At 42.9% G+C, this 21,083-nt stretch overlaps 1 protein-coding gene across 1 annotated transcript in view; it reads right to left on the bottom strand.

Annotated features, from left to right (window-relative positions):
* Nucleotides 1-21,083, bottom strand: part of FAM124A (family with sequence similarity 124 member A) — a 69,419-nt gene that overhangs the window by 26,330 nt on the left and 22,006 nt on the right. The window contains exon 3 of the mRNA XM_070407476.1: nucleotides 3,161-3,900. Within this exon, the coding sequence (XP_070263577.1) occupies nucleotides 3,161-3,900 (740 nt within the window). The remainder of the gene's footprint in view (nucleotides 1-3,160; nucleotides 3,901-21,083) is intronic.

The raw sequence follows: 21,083 nt of genomic DNA, 5'->3' as shown, positions 1-21,083 counted from the left end.
CATCCCCAGTAGGGGGCGTGGAGGCAGCTGATCGATGTTTCTCTCTCATCGATGTTTCTAACTCTCTATCCCTCTCCCTTCCTCTCTGTAAAAAATCAATAAAGTATTAAAAAAAATAAAAATGTGAGATCTACCTACAAGTACAAAAAAATTAAAACATACCCATATTCCCAACTTTTTAGATTAGGTACTTCTCCCCACCTTTAATGAAACATATAGTAATATGTTCATTTAAGGCAGGGGTGAGGAACCTTTTTTCTGCCAAGGGCACCTTGGATATTCATATCATCATTCGCCAGGTATGCAAAATTATCAACTTAAAAATTAGCCTGCTACATTTGATCAAACATTTAATTAACTCACCCCTAATGCCTTGGCAGGGCCAGACCAAATGATTTCGAGGGCCTTATATGGCCCCCAGGCTGGATATATCCCACCCCTGATTTAAGGGAAGGGAGTCCCAGGAGTGTCTCTGTTTCTGTGTCTGTTCTGTTTCTTCATCTGGATTCTGCTCACACAAATGTTCAATTTGTGAAAATTCACTGAGCTGTATATTTATGATATGTACACTTTCTATATTATATAATTTATATTACCCTTCAATAAAAAGTAAAGAAAAACATATAGAGAGAACCGATTATGTTTATAGCCAATGTTATTTTAGTTCGAGGAGATGTGGATTCACAAACACAGACCTTGATTCCAGAAAACTAAAGTTTAGTATTAACGCAAATTTCTAAGATGCCTTTTTCAGAGGGATCTCAGACAACTTCTGATACCACCTCCTGCCTATTCCTCTGAACTAGCAATGCCAAGAAAGATGGGGAGATGCGTTTCAGGAGTAGGAAGGCTTGCTTTCTATCTTATCATATCTCAGCAAAAAACATTTCCAAATTCTTATAAGAGAGTGAGTAGCTCCCAGAAAAGAACCTCTCAGCTTTTCTCCTCCAGGGGAATTAAATGGGAGGAAGAGGTCTCTGAAATATGGAATGTTAAATCAGTGAGGCAGAATGAGGAAATAAAATACAATTTATACCTTGAGAAATTAAAAACTACCCAACAAATATTTTTCTTCAATGTATAATTCTACCCAATCAAACAAAAGCATTTAATTAAAATTATAGTTAAACATGGAATTTGGGAAATATATACATTAATGAAAATGTAGATAAAAATGAGCTCTCTCAACTTCACCCCTCCCCCATGATCTAAATATCTTAATTTTGCTAAAGACTGAAACATAAATTTTTACTTTAAAAAGTTACTTAAAGAGATGGGCAGGTGTGTATCTCATGCTAGAGCAGAAGGTTGCTTTCTGTAGTGATGGAGTAACAGCAACCTGTTCAATGGCCATAATCAAAATTTATGAGGGGGCTATTAGTCATTTCTGCCCATATTAATTTAACTCCTTGATATACTACTATTTTGAATAAAGACCTGCATTCCTGCGGCCCAAGATACAAATCTTTTTTCTTACTCTTTTCACACTCTGATGCTGTAACTTCAAAAGCCTGTACCTGTATAGATTTTATTACCATTTAAATGTGTGGATCCTCTTTGAAATATTTTTTCAATGGTTCCTTTGAGCAGAGTCTGGGCCAAGCTTCCATACTTTGTTCTTTCACTTACATTATTATAAGGATCAAGGGAAAAAATATCCTAATGATTATAAAAAGGAAGAGGTCCTTCAGAAACAATCACATTCATTTTGTTGGTTTTTTTGTTTTTTGTTTTGTGTATTTTTTTTGGTATAAGCAAAACTTTTCTTTAACTTTCTTTAACTTTTACTTATTCAACTGCATTATATTTTGCATAAAGAACTGGCAGTCTTCAAACCAGAAGAAAAATTTGTCTCACTTTCAAAAGGGATTATAGAGAAAGTATTAGCCAGCTTTTAGTTCACTGAATAAAAGAGCAATATTATTTACTTATCTGTACAGTTCAAAGGAAATTCTGAAACTTCTCTATTTTCTATAAATAGTAACTATCTCAAGGTGACCTTTCCGACTTGAGCAATGGTGTCCTGGCTGTTGTTTGAGTCAGTTGTCTGACACATGCCAAGTTCTTACTTCATTTTGTGATATGCAGATTACAGTTCTGATGTTTAATACCAAAACCAACAAAAACTGAAACATTTCCTGTGATTCAAGTAACTACAAACAGCACCTTTTAAGACAATGGCCCCTAATTCGATATCAACTTTCTCCCTTCAGGTAACCAAAAGTGAAAACTGAGACAGAAGAGGATTTTCAGAAAAACGAATTCCTATATTCCTTGAACTGATGTACATGTTAATTCAAGAAAGCCTAGGTTTGGAAAGCATTTCTCAGGCAGGGCCAGGTGTAGGACATTCTTAAATCTATATGTTGAATTTTGAATTCTAGGGTGTAATTAGTGATCTTGAAAGAGCGTTGGACACCCATTGGAAGGTTGAGAGAAGAAAGGGGTCCAGTAACTGAGCAAAGACATAGGCCATAGAAGGAACAGAATAGTCTACTGCATCCATTTCCTTAAAAGGTATTCACTCATTCTTTCCCAAGCGTAATGAAACCACAAGGTCCAAAGGCATCAGTTACTCATTGAAATGTTTATGAGAAAGTCATTTTTCAAGTGGTCACTGAATTTTAACAACCTACTGCCCAGCAGTGGAAGGGTAGGAGAGGTGGCACCACAGTGAAGGAGAAAACAGGTATCATCTCTATTGAATGTAACATATTTCACAATAGATGGGTTTTCCTTAAGTTCCTTTGTGGGACTGAAGAATACACTGATAAAACTCCCTAAATGTGAGGAGTAGATTCAGGAATCTTTACTAACAAGGTCCCTGGGATACAAGCTCATCTGAAATCCCCAGGAGCCACAGCACTTAGTGGTGCTCAAACTCAGGTGGGTGAAGCGGCAGGGCAGGAATTGGCATCGCTTGCCTGTGCACATGGCCATACAGTAAAACGAAAAGAACCAAGAGAAAGAGCCCTCCTCTTGCTTAGGTATTGTATGAGCTCCTTGACACAGTCTGAGGCCAGACAGAGGGTCACTGATCCCTCCTGTTTCTTAACTCCTGGCTCTGTAACAGGGAGGGGTTCTGGCACAGCTGACCCTCTTTTTCTCTGTGCCGCTCACACAGACAGGGAGACAGACAGACAGACTTCCCCCGCGGTACCTGCAGAAGGACCTTGTTCCCGTCGTGGTCCTCCGTCTGCCAACGCCCCTCACTGATGGGGCTGCAGGGGTTGGGCAAGAGGGGCACGAGCTCGCCGATGTCCTTGACTCGGAACTCCAGCACCGAGTTGTCGGTGGGGACGGGGTTCTGGTCACAGGGCAGCCTCTTGAGGGAGAACTGGATGTCCACATCCAGGCTGGAGAAAACGGGGAAGATGCAGAAGTCGGTCTTCCTTTGGCTGGGGCTCCGCCGGAGGATCAGCTCATAGAACTTGAGGATGTCGGCGTAGTTGTCATGGCGGCAGTAGATGGTGAAGCGCACGATCTCCCTGCCGTAGTGCACGGGCCGGATGGCCCACAGCGGAGTCCCGGGCGCCAGCGTGAAGAAGTCCTGGCTGCAGGGCAGGTAGGGCAGGAGCCTGCCGGGCACGCGCTCCGTGTGGTGGTGGCGCCAGGGCGGCCGCTGCAGCGCGCGGTGCAGCTGCAGGATGGGCTCGTCGCCGTACCCCTCCTGCAGGAAGAGAACCACCGCGAGGGCGGGCTGCGCCGCCTTCGCCTTCTGGGCCTTCCTCCGCCGCCGGGAAGCCCTCCTTTCGGAGACGCGGAACAGCTGCAGGTCCGGGTGGATCCAAGCCAAGACCCGGTCGATGGCCTCCTGCAGGGGCTGGGATTCCCCTGGGTCTGCGATTATGTGGATGCTAACCAGGAAAGGATCCTGTGGCTCCTCCACGGAGAGCTCACCTGGGAGCACAGAAAGAAAAACAAAAGAAATCCCCAAATTGTGACTATTTCCTGGTGTCCTGCGATGATGACATGCAAAGCTTTGGCAGGAAGAGACGCTACATTCTAACTGAACCGACTCCACAATTGTTATGATTTTCTGATCCCAGGTTCATGTGCAAAAACCACTGTTGCAATACCCTAGCTGCCAAAAGCTGAAGAACTTCTCGCAGTGAATGGCTCCCCAGCTGGGCAGTGTTAGGAGAACTTCGGTGCTGTCCTTCCTCAGGTTGCATGTACTTTCTATTGGGCAGTAGAAAGTCAAGTCCCCATTGACCTGGAAGGGATAACAGGCCCAATAGCCTTAAGTGTATACCACTTAGTATTTCCTGAAGTGATGGCAGTGCCTTACCCCACAGATGTTCCTTAAACCGCTGTACTCCCTTCGTTTGCTTATTTCATTGGTTTATTTTGTTCGCTCATTTAACAAACATTTATGGAATCCTTTCTTCATGCCCTATGCTAGGTGCCGTGCTAAGCACTTACTCTAACTGAGGCTTCCTGCCAACAGCGTCCTGATGGTGGGGGTGGCCTGGTCATGGTCCCTTTGCTGCTGGAAACCCAGGGAAGAGCAATCCAGGGACAAGCACAGAGTCCTTCTGTCGGAGCTTACTGGGGCTGTGGTTAGGGGTGGGGGACTCGAGGTAGGACCATTACTGCCTGTGTAATGCTTTCTTTTGGGCCTCTCCTCAGGCCCTGTCCACCCAGAAGCCCATACATCCTAACTGGGTCAGTTACCCTCAAACATTGGGAAATTTCAAATTCTAAGTGAGACGTTGACTGTTTAACGTGGCAACACTTTCCCGCAGGGTGAACAGTTTGCTGGCCACACTGGCATAATTATAACTCACAAATATTCAGCATATTTTATCAAATTACCTGATAAAAGTCTTGTTCTTTTAAAATATGGGCTCTATTTGCATTTATATAAGCTTTATGACTCATCCAAGGACAATCAAGAAATCTTTTTTAAAAGAAATCTTTAGGTCTATTGTGACTTGGGGGGTTAGAGTCATGTAAAACCAGACCATTTTCACACACATGTCTCACAATGTCCCCTAGGGTGTTATGCAGAGGGCATTTATGCAGTCAATAGCATTTAAGAAGTGTCAATAGCATTTAAGGAACCACAATCTTGATTAGTTCACAAGATGAAAGGTAATTTTTTGTTGTTGTAGGTAAACAAGACATTCCAAGTTAGCTTACAGATCATATGCACCTGTAATAACATGGTTTTAATTTTGTTGGATCAAAAGCTGTCTGAATTTTAATCCCAACTTTGACTATTAGATATCTCACTTGGGAATAGGTAGTTCAATTGTTGTTACCTTCTTTCTCACTTATTCATTCATTCACACATTTCTTGAGCAATTTATATGTACTAGGCACTGGGGAGATAAGGAAGCTGGTGCCACTGAGTACTATGGAAGTCCACTTATATAGACTCTGGTGTGAACAGCGCACCCTTAGAATTGTGCAGTGCATGGTCTGCACAAGCACAGGCAGCAGTCCTCTAAAAAAACATGATTTAGATGGGAAGCACAGATGTAAAATATCAAAATCAATTTGACAGGTGCCTATCTTAGGCAGGAGTTGTATTCTAAAGTCACCATGAAATAAAAATTATACATAGACAATATTACCACTGAAAGCTCTTGGCTTTCCAATACAGTACTGACTTGCAATAACAAGGCTAGAGAGATGTTCCTTTGATTAAAAACTAGGTGAAGTAACAGCTTGCTTCATGGCTGTGTTATAAAAGAATAGTCTTGTATCATTAAACACTAGACACCCCATCCCCACTCCCCCTTCTTGCATAGGCTGTGCCTTTCACTCTACAAAAAAGAATCTGAGAACTGAAGAGGCTTCTGGAACCAAAGATAACTAAGGTTAACAGCAGAGTCAAGTCTTAGTACTCCCATGATCATGGAATAGAATGGTAGATGGAATTACCTGAACTTCCTGCCCTCTCCCCTCTGGCTGAGCATGTATCCTCACACATGCGTGAGTTAAATATGAGCACAATGCAATTCCAATTTACTATCATGTGACAAAGGAAGGGGCAACTGTTTCTCCAGAGGGCTTCTGAGGCACCATGCGAGTGGATCTTAAAAGGTAAACATCTCACTTATGATAACCTCCAATGTGGGGGAGACAGCTGTGGGAAGAGGAAAGACTATTTATGAAGGCACAGAACTCTACAAAAAACAAGCATGCTTTGAAAAGGGTGGTAATTCTGAAACATAGCAATAGATGAAACAGGAATAAAATAGATTGGAGCCAAGTTGTATAGGGCTTCAGCTCAATTTGGTAGTGATAAGTGGCAATGGAAAAGCTTTAATAAAGGGATGTTGGGATTAAGTCAGAATGAGGTAAATTACAGGCAAAGTAAGGAAAAAGAAGACAAGTGAAGAATCTAGACAAGAGATAACAAGGACTTGGCAGTGCATTACTGGCCCTAGTTCTTTATCCTGCCCTCTTTGCTCTCTGCCATGTGACTTTGTAGTTCCTCCCACTAAGAGGGTGAAGTGTGATTCTTCACTCTTTGATTTTGGATTAGACCATATACCTAGGTTGGCCAACAGAAAGAGTCAAGAGTGACATGTTTTGGCTTGCCTTCTTGTGCTTCTGACATTTCCATGAGAAAAACATACTCAAGCCAGCCCACTGATGCCAGAAAGGAGGATAAGAGATACGAGGAGCAAAGGCACCCCAGCTGAGCCCACCTACATCAGCCAACCTCAGATATCCAAAGACACCCAAAGACACACAGTATGAGCCACCCAGCTAAGCTTGGTCTATATGAGCTGACCCAAAACACATGGAAAATAATAAATGACTGCTGTTTTGAGCCACTGTCTGTGGGTGATTGTAACACAGCAATATTATAAATGCAGGCAGAGTCACTGGGTGTACGGAAGGGCATGGATTCAGAAGCTATTTAGGAGCACATAGGCATGGGGATGGGGAGCAGGAGAAGCAGAAGTGTATATACCTTGATACTTCCAGCTTGAGCAAGTGGTCTGATGTTGATGTTTAATTGAGCTAAGAAATATTTAGAAGAAGGGTAGGTTTGTGGGGAAAGATAAGAAGTTCCACTTTGCCCATGTTGGCTTGAGATGTCTGAATGACTTCTAGGAGAAATGTCTTGTTGGTAACTGGACCTGTGGTTTGCTGAATTTAAAGATGGGCCAGTTACCTTTAGGATATATTCCTATTTTTATGCAGTTATCTCATAAGTGTGTGCCCCATATTCATTTGTATAAGGAAAAATTCATCATGATGGCTTAAAAAACAATCCAAATTCATGAATTATTATGGTTCTTTTCTTTGCTTGCTCTTTCTGCTCACCTGGCTACTTTTTGTTTCATTGAACATTATTAGCATCACTATCAGCAGAACTGCAGTAGAAACAAAAGTAGTGAAATGCAAACCACTGAAATTTTCCATCAGGCAGTAACTCCAGTAATCATCTAAAATGCACATTTCACTTTTCCATGGTGCCTTGATCTCCCAACAGTGTAGACACTGACTATGCCAAACATTACTGAATGCTCAATATAGATGGAAAGGGGCAGAAAGGCCTAGAACAATTTGAGGATGAAATTCATTTGAGAAAATTACAGATGATTTCTGTGAGGGGAAAAAAGGAGACATGTTGCAGAAAGAATGTTTAGGAAAAGAGGCTGTCAGAGCAGTCAGGCAGTCCTGTTAAGATCCTGCCCCACACTCAGGGTGTGCATGTGGCCATGTACCTGCGGTGATACTGTTAGCCAACACTTGTATGACATTCACTGTGGGTGGGCTGGCACGTTTTTAGTGTTCTACATGTATGAACTCATTTAATCTTCATAAAAACACTAAAGGGGCAGGGGTGAATCAATTATTCTCCCCATTTTAGAGAGCAGGAAGTTGAGGCTCAAAGATGTACAGTAACCTTTCCTGGTTGCCCAGCACCTGACTTTTTGGGCACAGTCACCCCACAGCTCTGCAGAGAGGTGTGCTCACGCTCTCTGCGGTACTCATTTCACGGCAGAACGAGCCACTGTCACTCTCCCACCATCTCTGGCCACACTGCTACTACTTCACCTCTCTCTACTGCTCTCCTACTTCCTTCTAACCGGTTGGCTTCTCGGCTGCCAGCCAATAACTTCATGCCTTGGACAGCCATTTACATCTCTTTCTTCTGGTCCTGGGTTTCTGAGAAAGATTATCCAGAAACCACCTCCCCGATGGCACATGCCCAAGTGTTTAGATCTGAACACTGCCCTTGAGGGAAACTGATACAGGCTAGCACTGCAGGTGGGTGTAACAGTGAAAGGAAAGCAGAAGAGTGACACAGAGCAAGTCTGCAGACAGGTGTGAGCGGCCTCGGTCTGAAGAGACCTGGGGTAAGTAAGGGAGCCTCTGAGTCTCCCAGAGTTGTCAGGGAGCTGAGTGTCACACTGCCTCTATCAGCTGCACAAAGGTTTCCCAGAGAATGGTAACAAAGGCCACACTGAGCCTGCACGGATGAGTGAATGTTCACAGCTTTGCTAAAGGGCAAGATGCCCAGCCTCAGAGAAGGAGGTGGGGCTGAAAGGCACTGGGCCAACCACCAGCTCAAGCTCTAGCCTTGGCAGTTCCAGGTGCAGCCAACTGTCCCGACTCCAGAGCTCCTGCCTTTGCATGGTAAGAACCAGGGACATGTCAGTGGCTAAAACCCTGCCCAGAAGAGGAAGGAGAATGAGTAGTGGCATTAGTATGCCCTAGCCATCGCCAGCATGTGCCCAATGCATGTGAGCCTAAAATAAACAGGCTCTAAGAGCCACAGGATGCAGCGCCAAACTGTCACGGGTGCTAGGTTACACACGCCCCAGAGAAAACTGGCCTCCGTGGAGCTCGATAGGAAACTAAGTATTTGAGGAGAAGGAGAGAAAATGTGAATAATTAATTGTCATGCAAAGCCTCTCCACCTCCTTGGAGAAGCAGAGACGCCATGACTGTGGGATGTGCTCTGCCTTTATCGTATCTATTACATGTCTTCTCAAAGCCCTCAGGGAGCACATGTTCAGTTAGGGCCAGACAGACCAAAAATGACTGGGCGACAGACAGACCTCTTCAGGGCTGGTTAGAGGACAGGGGCTGGCCACACAATATTTAAAAGCTTTCAAATTAGATTGCGCTTCCCCAGAGGACAAGAAAGTCTTTCCCAAGTGATTATACATAATTAGATTTTCCTTTCATAATGTAAAACAAAAACAACTTTAAGTACTGCATGAGTTCAGGCCTTCTATGAGGTAGAAAGTATACTATCAATCTGAGTATTTGTTACTTTCCCCCCCTAATATTTCACTTTTCCTACATATCCTTTTTTTTGTCTCTTAAGTCTAGCAGAAAATAATTTAGACAATAACAACCTTGTATTAAGCTCTTATTATTTGCCAGACACTGTTCTAATACATGTATTAACTCACGTAATCTTTAAAACAACACCATGAGCGCTGGCTCAGTGGATAGAGCAATGGCTTGCGGACTGAAGGGTCCTGGGTTTGATTCCAGTCAAGGGCACGTGCTAGGGTTGCAGGTTTGATCCCCAGTGGGGGGCGTGCAGAAGGCAGCCGATCAATGATTCTCTGTCAACATTGATGTTTCTCTTTCTCTCTCCCACTCCCTTCCTCTCTGAAATCAATAAAAATATATTTTAAAACACACACACACAAAAACAAAACAAAACAAAAAACACACACACACACACACAAAAAACCACACAACATGATGCAGGTGAAATGTTAACTGACTTGCCAAAGGCCATTTGAGGTCTTCTCACCAGTGTACTTTCCTGCCTCTTAGGTCTGCCCTCTTTATATCCATCCTGACCCGAACTTCAGGCTGCTTGGCTGGGCTCTGAAATTATGACCTAACTCCTTCAGGCAACATGGGCAGGAGATTCTGCTGTGACTGGACTGACCATTATGCCTGGGCAGTTCCTGGCAATCCCTGGCCTGCATGGATGTCCTAAGCCTGAGTGTGGTGGAGGAGACTGAGGTCCTTCTGCCTGTTGCCATCCTGATGCTGGATCTGCACTGAGCATCTCAATGCTGCCTGCACTGGGACCCCTCGGCATCACTTTTGCCTCCTGGGGCTTCACACCATCCTTGCCTACAACACTGTCTCTAGCTGTCCGGTGCCTGCCATACTGCCCCCGCTCCAAGAGTTGGCAAACTCGTATGTCCCCAAACACACTTCCTTCCAAGCATTAGGCATAGCTAATCGAAGGTCCAAGTCTCTCATTCCAAAGGGAATGCCTCACCGAGCCTCAGCATAGGACAAGCTCAGATACCGCTTTCTAGAATTTTTGGGCAATGACTGATGTCACTGTCATTTTATCCATAATATTATCACTGATAATTTGCAGTTCAGATGCAATGGTTTATTTAATCAAGGAATCTTTATTGTAGACATATTATGTGCTGGGCACTGTAGAATATAGTGATGAATAAAAGAATCTCTGCCTTCCTAAAATGTATAATCTAGTGGGGGAGATGGACAATAAATAAATATATAAAATGAAGTAGGGAGCTGAGTGCAAGAGACACTTTACTGGATGGACCCATGTTCTATGTGGGCGTAATAAGAGGTTTCCAAGGCAGCAGTCATAACCATTTACCATCAACTGAATACATTCCCAAGTAGCATTCTAGTGCCATAAGTACCGCCAGCACCTTTAGTATTCCCTGAGGAAGCTAACAGAGTCTGAACAAGGGTACCTCCAGCTGCTGCAGGATGCTTGGTTTGGGGAATTTGGCCCTGGAGCCTGGTTTGAGACCCTCGAAGCTCATATGCATGAGGCCTAACAGACTCCTTAGAGGTTGAATAAAATTATTTGCATTTATAATGATACCAAACTCTGTGGCACTGAACAGTTCAGAGGCGTGGATACTTGGTCTGTCAGCCAGACCCACATGATCCAGTGGCAGTAAACCCAGCTGAGACGGAGGATCAGATATGCAACACAGACATGCCCAGGGCACAGGCTGACACAGTGAAGAATGATTAGGTTAGAAAGCAGGAGGGAGAGGGACCTCAGAATGACAATAAACACAAAACCACTGCTTTGTGAGATGCCATAAGAGGGCCAACCTCCCCCATGAAGCCGCCTTCCCAGAATGCCTGAAATAAATGCTCTCTGAAAGGGGCTCTCAAATTCTTCCCCCGAAAGTCTATTCATCTGGAATATAATGAATAACCTGCCTTCATCTCTTTCTTTGCAGTTTTTTAAAGCCAGTTCCTTGAACCTCTGGACTAATGGAAGTGGGGTGGGGGAATGAAGCAATCCCCGTTGCCCCTGCCAATACTTAAATGAAATCTCAGACTTTCTTAATTCTTAGTAATTTTATAACTTGGACAAGGCCGTTGGTTGGCCTGCAACTTTGGGCTGTGAAAGTAGCAAAGCTGGTCCCAGTGCTAGCTCCAATGTGAAGTCCAAGTTAGATGCAGGGTTGGGAATAGCGGGAACCTTTGGGCAATAAGGTGATAGGCAGAGTTTCTAACATAATGGATCCAAACTGTGTTCGTCATGTAGAAAATAAGGTTCTCCTCTCCCAGTCTGAATTCACAGAACTTTCCTCTAATTGAAGAATGGAATATCGGCTGAAATGGTTAGACCCAAACCTGTATCTTCATTTGACAGAGGAGAAGAATATGGAATCTTTCTGCTCCTTGGCCCCCCTCTCAAGCTACTGGAAGAAGCATGGCTTTGCTGTAACTGTGGTTATTGGACTTCCTTCTCAATTTCCATCACCACTGTGGAAACAATGTCAGGGATCTGGAGTTTCTTGAGCTCATTCTGGATCCAGGACACTTTAAGAAAAAAATACTATAGAAATGAAGGCAGACACTTCAGATATTCTGCATTTTCTCCCGCTTGGAAATGAGACATTCATTTTACTTTAAATGTATTTCCAAGCATCATTCAGAAACAAACCTCTGGTGAGAAGAGGAGGGGGAAGGAAGCAAGGGCCAGGCATGAACCAGAGAGTAGTGACAAAGACACTTTAAATCCTGAGATAGCTTGACCTAAATTATGGAAGAGGACCAGGAGGTTGACAGGTTATTAGTCGGAGAATATATAAATGCAGCTGGAAACACTAAACATAGTTATTTACGTATTTAGGAATATAATGATTTTGAAAATTTATGAGAAGGTAACACAGGCCCAACACACACCAATGTCCAATGCTTAATAATGTTCTAAGACTCTTTGTGCATAAAAGCTAAAGGGTTCAAAATGACTAAAGTATCTAGTATTTTACACAGAATGCTTTCTTCTACTCCGTAATTCTGCATCTTTCTAAACCACATTATGTCTTGTCATTTTTATCAGCAGCAAAGCATCCTAAGAGAGCCAGGACTTCAATAAAATTCTGTCGATTTGGACACGAGGCAGTAGGGCTTTTGAACAACAGGATTAGAATATCCATCTTGTTTTGAGAAGTAAAGTGAATTTATCAAAGCAAAACAGACACAAGAGGAGGATGTTAGCCAAAACCTGTTCCAAGGATTTGCTCATCAAGGAGCTCCAGACTTTTCAGTCTTACACTAGAGCTAGCAGGAGGAATCCTCACAATTATAGTAATTAACATTTATTTTTAAATGGGATTTATTCTAGCAGGATGTTGAGAAAGCAGATGAACAATGATTCACTACTACAACCCTCCTAGGAAAAAAACACCATACATGCTTATAAAGCATACCTGGAATGCAGAGTAATCAGTGCTAGCAATGGAGGGACTGGAGCCTCTGGGCTCATTTTTGGGGAAGGAGCTAAAATTCAATAAAATATTCAAATGCTTTGCCAATTTGAATATGACACTGACAAGTCCCTGGTCCTTGCTTCCATGTTTCCTTAGAATATATGTACCATGCAGCCTATTTGAAGAACAAGCTTACTGAACATGACTAGGAAATTAAAGGCGGGTGAGGAATTTGGTCCAGCCCCTCCTTTTACAGATGAGGTCAGACTACTTGCCCATGTCAACCAGTTAGTGGCAGGTCTAGAAAGAGAATGAACATCTCCCAACTCCCAACGTGGGGCTCTCCCCTTTGCACCTGGGCTGCCCCTCGCTCTGAAGTGCCTAGTCCTGCTGACAGTCCAAGGACTGCGAAGCAGGAGGAAACATGGTCCCTTCCAGAGCTCACAGCCTAGCTGAGGAAGCAAGATGTTCACACCTGAGAAATATAAGTAAAACATAAAACGGGAGATTTTAAACTCTAAAGGATGTAGTGGATGAATGTCAGAGGTAATAACCAAAGTTCCCCTTTCCCATAATTTTCTTATTGCCTGTGGCCCTCCACCTGCAGAGTCTGGGCTGTTTGTTGCTTCAGGGAGTGTGGGGGCAGATAGACCCATTAGTCAAGTTTCTGAATGCATGCACTTTTAAAATCACAGTGGAAGAAACACTCTTGAAGTCTCTCTATTGCAAGGCCTTGGTTTGGGAGACAGAATGGAGTGCAGAAGCAGGTGTGATGGGCAAGGGCAGCTCTTCTAGCTCAGGAGATGTCCACCTTGGGCTTCTGGTGAAAGAAGAGGCCTGGAAGGGACCTGACCGAAGTCTGGGTGCCAGAGGTTCCTGAGGAAGGATCATGCAATGGACTTCTCCTCTGCTGAACCCTGCAGTGCTAGGATCCCGGAGCATAGCAGCTCTGGGCCTTCACTTGTCAGGGGTGAGCTGGCTACTCAAGACTGAAGTTCAGCTCAATTACAGAGAAATATAGCGGTTCTAGTTTTATACCTGAGCATGTGACTGTGAAAACTCTTACAGAGTTTTCCATGGATAGCATTAAATGTTATAATCCCATTGATGGTGATCCCTTAAGCATGCCATTCCATACAAAGACTTCCAACTTCTGAGTCTAGGTTATCTGTGATCCCCACACATTTTAGCCAAACTATGTTCAAGCCTGAAATGTTAAATATGGAACTGCAGAGGAAGCCCAATTCTTCTGATAGTAGACAAAGGAAAGATTTCTCACAACTATTCTGGTTACAAAGAAGGAAAAATCAGTCTTCCAAGCACAGGTGGAACAGCTCAGCTTCACTACCTTTTTGTGCCAATAACAATGTCATAAGATGGCAGGGTGAGCTAAAAATAAAAGGGGAAGCAGGTGGAATATACTTTCCATTCTATATGCAGTGTGTTGTACAAAACAAATTTAATAAATGCAGAGGAAGGAGAGAAGGTTTACAAAGAAGGAAGGAAGACTGATGGGATCCTCTTCACCTTTCTAGTCTATTCTGAATATTGTACCCCTTAGTGGATATGAACGTTTTTTTGTTTTTTTTTTTGCACAGCATCCCCCAAATACTTCCAATATGTTACCCCTCAGAGATTAATGGCAACAATATTGATGGTGAAGAAAGACAGAGATTGTCTACTGGAGCGGGGAACACTTCCCACAAAGTCTGTGCAGAGCACTGATGGCTTTGCTGAGGCTGATGTTGCCTCCTGAGGTGGGAGCATGAAATGGTACCTTTGGAGTATGAGCTGGCCATAGGGGCCAGCAATTTTACTTGTAGGAATTTATTCTATGGAAATGATGAAGGATATAAACAATGACTTAGTACAAAGATATTCCTGGCAATGCCGTTTATAATAGTGAAAAAGTGAACATAACCTACAGGACCAATAGGGCACTGGTGAATAAAGTCTGCTGCAGAAAAACTTTTGAACAATAATAAATACAGTGGCAGAGCTGCCTCAAACTGATTGTCGGACTGCAGTGGGAAGGCCAGGGAGGGTTGGGGGACTGGAGGGAGGGGAGTAAGAGATCAACCGAAGGACTTGTATGCATCCATATAACCATAACTAATGGACATAAGACACTGGGGGGTAAGGGAGGGCAGGGGCTTGTCAAGGGCGGGGGGGGGAAAAAGGACACTTATGTAATACCCTTTGTAATACTTTTAGCGAAAAAAAAAAAAAAGTCTGCTGCAGAAAGATCTTAATTCAATACTGAGATATTCAAACTACTGCAGAAGTTTACTGATACATAAAGATGTTCACAACATACTTAGTAAAAAAGAGAAAATTAAACTATAAAAATTTACCATACTATGTTTTGATAATAACATATGTCTATATGACTATAGATACTAAAAAAAAAAAACCCAAAAAACAACCACCCTATAAAGGTAGACACCAAATTATAAATATTGGTTCTTTCTGGATGGTAGGATTCTGAGTTTTCTTCTTTTTGCTAATCTGTATTTTCTGATTTTTCTATACTGAGTATACATTGTTTGGATAATAATAATTATTTAAAATTGAGAAAAGCACCAGGCATATCCGGGGAATATGCAGTAGCAGCTTCTCACTTTTGTTCCTCTCTGGGGGGTCCTGACAACCCTGGTAGACCATGTCACTTAAGCTTCTCAGGGAAAATATGGTATAAGAAATCTGCCTTCATTTCTCTTTCATATCCTGGATAGAAAGAGACACCCTCTATGTAGTTGAAGTCACACAATTAAATCCCATCTTTAAAGCTAGAAGGACTATACCATATTTTTTTGAAAACAGCAGCAAAGCATCAAAGGAGTTGTCCATACGGTATACTTCCTCAGCCTTTGATTTCCTGACGCATATCTTTGGTTATTGCTTTTTTTCTTATCAACTATGAAATAGTAATATTTTTTAGTTTTTCAAGTTCCCATTCAGAGGATTCTGAACATATAAACCCAAATCACCAAGTCTACATGCACTTACACTTTCAGCTTCACTGGTTTCATTCTTCTCAGAGGTTTCATTTGCTACTTCCATGACACCTGCTTCTCATAAAAGCCCCAAACAAACAAACACCTCTAGCTCGCCTGATAAAGGACAATTGCCATGTTTTAAGATAAATCACAGTTTTCTTCTTTTAAATTATTAATAAAATAATTTAAATATTTATCAAGTGAAAATATTTTTCCTCTAGACATTATCCAAATCCTAGAGTTTACAAATTATACCATTAAAAATTAAACTCTAAAAGTACGAAATCTGGATAAACCTCATCTACTAGGGATGATTTAAGAGCAATTTTACTCCTCAAAACTGCAGCACAAGCAGCTCACCTGACTCAGGAGGTGTTGAGCAGGGCTGGGGTCCTGCATTTCTACCAAGCTCCAGGCTGATGCTCATGCAGAGGTTCCTGGACCACACTGAGTAGCAAGTTTTCCAGTAGCAACTTCATGTGCTCTACACATGAGGAGTGCCTTTCTGGGCAGCTGACGAAATATGGAGTGAGCAGATACCCCGACTTGCACCAGCTGGTATTTTGTGGTTCTCAGGCTGTGACTAGCCCTCCCAGACCTACCCAAAATAACACACTCAGGACTTTTTATTAGTGTCACCTATAAGCTATAAGTTAAATAGCTCTAGCAGTAAGAGGAAGGTCCAGGAATACCAGTCTCAAACCTGAAGCCACATTTGCCACAGAAAGCTTCAATGCTTAGGAGCATGGGAAGAGTCGCTGGCAGCAGGGCCCTCTCTCCATAGTTAGGGAAAGCTGGAACAAGGCCAGAGCATTCCGAGGAGGAGGGAAGCAGCCCTAAGAGTTCTTTCCCACACAGCTACAGGAGCAGCAGCTGTAGGTGTACCATATGCCCCCTGCCAGGGAATAGGAAAGGTACTTCTGAGTAAAAGCTTTAATCCTACAGTCACTTTGGAAGGCAGAGCCACAAAAGAGGACAGATCAGACAAGGAAATCAGATTGATCCGTCCACATGTACAACATCTTAGTGGTTTGTGATGGATCTCTGCAGCTATGGCTGCATGTCACAAAGGTCCGTGACAACATCATCCCACACAAGGCTGATCCTGAAGAGCCTGCTAGGGTTGCAAGGTCATTCCAGCTGTGCCACAGCTCACCCTGAATCTCCTTTGAGAAGAGTTCTGCATGTGAACATGACTGTTGTGCCAAACATGATCTTAAACATAATAAAAATGGAAATAGTTCTTATTTGGGGTTCATTTCCTGGAAGTTGCTCACTCAAGTGCTCCGAGCTCGAGTGATGGAGTAGAAATTCAAAATCCTAAATTTTCCTCCATTTGGAAATAAGTATACCATTTCCCTGATGCTTTGATTTGCTTAATGTTGCCTGTTGGGTTTCCAAGAGTATATCAAACAATATCATTAGTTTACTAATAAGCCCTTTGAAAACTGGAAGTAGAAAATAAAAGTAGTGATGGACCTGAACTGAGATACTTAAAACACTTGTCTAGTCTGTCCCCAAAGACCTTATTACTATCCACAGCTACCTTTGTTTATGAGGCTATATTCTAAGTTGCCAACTATGTGCTAATCACAAAATTAAGCATGCTCAATGGCTAAAATTATTCTTCATAAGGGTTAATGAATAGACTTGAGTTTTGCCAAATCTTATGGAGTAAGACTCTGAAAGAGTATTTGCTCTGAAAATCATAATGAGGAAGGTACTGTACACAGAATAAAGTGTAAACTATGAAATTTACAAGTGGATCAAAGTTTAATTGGCTACTACCACCTCTTCCAAAATACTGATCTTCCTTTTCTTAAAAAAATTTTTTTTTATTAATTTCAGAGAGGAAAGGAGAAGGAGAGATAGAAACATCAATCATGAGAGAGAATCATTGATCAGCTGCCTCCTGCACACTGCACACTGGGGATCGAGCCTGCAACCCAGGCATGTGCCCTGACTGGGAATCAAACCGTAACCTCCTGTTTCACAGGTTGACGCTCAACCACTGAGCAACACTGGCCAGGCCTAATCTTCCTTTTTTAGTGACATGATAAAACTGGCTCTAAAATGAATACTATTTGTCAATAAAGTATCATCTCCTCTAATAAAAGCAGAAAGAAAATAATGAATATTTCATTATCCCAAATCTGAATTTAGCTCTTAGATATTGAGACACAGATCATATATATTCAAATATTCCCCATCAGTCATATTCTTCAGTATGTGATCATATCTTTTCAATGTGTTTCTTTTAAAGCTCCTTACATTTATTTATAAATTAAATCACAAGGGCTTATCTTTCCCTCCATGCTGAGGGGAAGCACAGATGTGGCCAAAGATACAACCAAAACATATTTTTCTTCAGTATCCCGAAACTGCAAGGAAATGTGAAACTACTGAGAAATGAAAGGGAGAAGACAGCATATATGTGGAAAGATATGTCTGTTAAATAAGGCAGCTTTAGGAAGCAATGAGGTCCTGACAGCAAGGCAGAACTGACAAGTCCCCATGGTGGCTCTGACCAGCTACAGGGCCTTGCAATTAACCAAGACACCCGACTTTCCTATTTGAAAGTCACCTGACCCTTTTAACTTCGATATTAGAGTGCGTCCAGCTGGACCTAGTCTGGGCTGCCCTCAAAGGCAGGTTGCTGACCCTAAGGGGACAGAACTCCACTGGACTTCTGGGCTGTGGAAGCTCTGGGCCAGCAGGGAGAATGTAGGCAAAAAATGAGGAAGCCAGTTGAGTCACTGGAAAGACAGGCCAAGAAACAAGGAAAAGAAAGCTAGGGGGGAACAGGAAGGTAGGCTTTCTCTCCTCGGCCACAGCAGCGAGAAGAGCTGCCGCCCACGTGCCTGCCCACATGCAGTGGATGGTTGTTCAGAGCTGCTCCAGCTTGGAGATCAAGAGGAACAACCTGCGTACACACAGAACCCAATCATCGCAAGGCCTGTAACTCCTTCCCCGCAAGACTGTGGGCATGGAGCCGGCGGCCAGCAGCCAAGGTGTGGCGGAGATGGGCCAGTGAAAGCCACCACCTCCTAATGCGGAGCACCATCAACCAGGGCGTCGGCCACGCTGGGCAGCATCCTGCACACGATCTGCAAGATCAAGTATCACTGTCACCTGCGCACGGCCTCCATCCCCAGAGCCAGCCCCATCCGGTGAGGCTACAAGCCCGTGATGGTTAAGAGGAGGTGGGCCTGCCCCACCAAGAGTTCCTGAGCTCCCTATTCCCCGAAAAAGCCAACTTTCTTAAAAAAAAAAAAAAAGGAAAGCAGGAATCTGAGCCTGGGCAGGTTAAAGAAGATTCAGAGACTCCCACCCAGCATGATGTGTGTCTTTCTGGCACAGGTTGGTAGGTGCTCCTGAATTCAGATTCGCAGAACACACTTTTCATGGCCATTTCTCTACAGTTTCAGGCTGGGAGAATTTCTCAGGGCAATGACAAGGGCCCTGCCACTTCAACAGATTTTTTATCATTTGTGCTTTGAAAAGTATGAAGGGATACAAAACTGCAAGGCATTCCTGCTGTCCCCCAAGTTCATAAGGGCCAGGTACGGTTAATGACTAAGCTGAGTTTTGAGATGGAACAGTTTTAGGGCACAAATGAGGAGGGCAAATAGCAGTCTCAAATAGAGAGAACTAGTTCACTTTTTGACCACTTTTATTGGCATCTCTCTGAGGCTAGAGATCCTCAAGAAATGTTACACTCCTAAAAATAACATTTTAAAGCTCCCAACATCTTCTAAGAGTAGTTCTCCAAGTATGATTACTACTATAATCTTTATTTGAATGTAAATAGTCATACGTGATGGTAGTTTCATTAGCATTATGTGGCACAGTTGATTTTATTCCCCTGGCGTAATTATTGTTTTCCATTTATCCTGTTTATAAAACATCCCCTTTTTATTTAAATCACTAAAAAAAAAAGAATGCAAAGTGTACATAGTGGCTTAATGATCTTCTTATCAGGATTCTGGACAAACAATCTAAAATTCTGAGTTTAAATTAAATTTGTCTTCCTTGGGAAGTATGATTTATTGAGATCTCCTAAGGGCTAACAGTGTGTTTAGCTTTGCAGGAAGCATAAATGAAAAACTTGCCTGCCCCATCAATCTAAAAAGGCAAATGGACCAGTTGCAACTAGAAAAAAAATCACCCCCACAAAAACAAATCATCCATTAAAGAAGCCCCCCAGCCACTTCCCCAACCCCGAGTTGGAAGTGAAATCAGACAGTCAGTAGTAATGCAATTCCATGATCCATGAGGCTGAGGAAAAACAGGACGCCTGGCTCTCCATGTGCCCTCCCCAGCCCCATACCTTGTCCATTTTTTTCTAGGGGAGGGAGATTAAAAAGCAGCAACCGCCCCTCACCATAATGTCTCTACTGCTACCAACTACAAGCAACTCACAGTACAGAAGCTCAGGTTCAGTCTGAACAGCCCTCAATTCGATATTAATGCTAAGGGCCATCGGAGAGGGTGCACATCCTAGACCTGTGATGGCGAACCTTTTGAGCTCGGCGTGTCAGCATTTTGAAAAACCCTAACTTAACTCTGGTGCCGTGTCACATATAGAAATTTTTTGATATTTGCAACCATAGTAAAACAAAGACTTATATGTTTGATATTTATTTTATATATTTAAATGCCATTTAACAAAGAAAAATCAACCAAAAAAATGAGTTCGCGTGTCATAGGTTTGCCATCACTGTCCTAGATTCTATTCGGGGACAAAGAAAAAAGGTACAGATTCCTCAATTCTTGACTCCTTCCCTCCTCTCTTTATTTCCTTCATTCCTTCTCTGTGTTTAGGGGAGTTTCTAAGACATTCACATCTTAGCACCCTGGAGCTTCTGAAAATGTCCTTAGAGGGCATCTAGCCTCATTCCACAGAGGAGAAAACATGCCCAGAGAAGGTAACTGACTTGTCTGAGAGCACACTGCTCACTAAGGGTGGAGCCAGGACTAAGATCTAGGACACCTAAATCTACACCACTGCTCTTGTACTTAGTCTTGGTGATGATCTCTCTTCTTTTCCCACCAGGGGGAGGCAGTATGAGGAAGCAGCCCCTGCATGCTGAAGGAAAAGACGACTAAACAAAGTGACTGGTGTTATTGGAGGAAGCTTTTCTGGCAATTTTGGTAAGGATGAAAACCAACTGTGGGGACACAGACTCTATCCCTAGCTCTCTTCAAGGAGCATTTATGTCCCTGTGAACTCAGGAACAAATGGGGAAAGCAATATCATGGGAATGTTGAATAAGAACCACTTGCAGACATAGAAAAATTCATTTCTTAACAGTGAATGGTCAGAACCAATGCTCAAATCCCAGTCAGGAATCAGGAATTATCCAGAAACAAGCCATTGGGTGGAGAGAGGCTGACTGGGGACAGTGGA

The sequence above is a fragment of the Myotis yumanensis genome, unplaced genomic scaffold, assembly GCF_028538775.1.
Source record: "Myotis yumanensis isolate MYYU_CA2020_CCGP unplaced genomic scaffold, mMyoYum1.0.hap1 SCAF_3, whole genome shotgun sequence".
Taxonomy (NCBI): Eukaryota; Metazoa; Chordata; class Mammalia; order Chiroptera; family Vespertilionidae; genus Myotis; species Myotis yumanensis.
The sequence above is the reverse complement of the archived record's forward strand: the minus strand, read 5'-3'. Positions and strand labels throughout refer to the sequence as shown.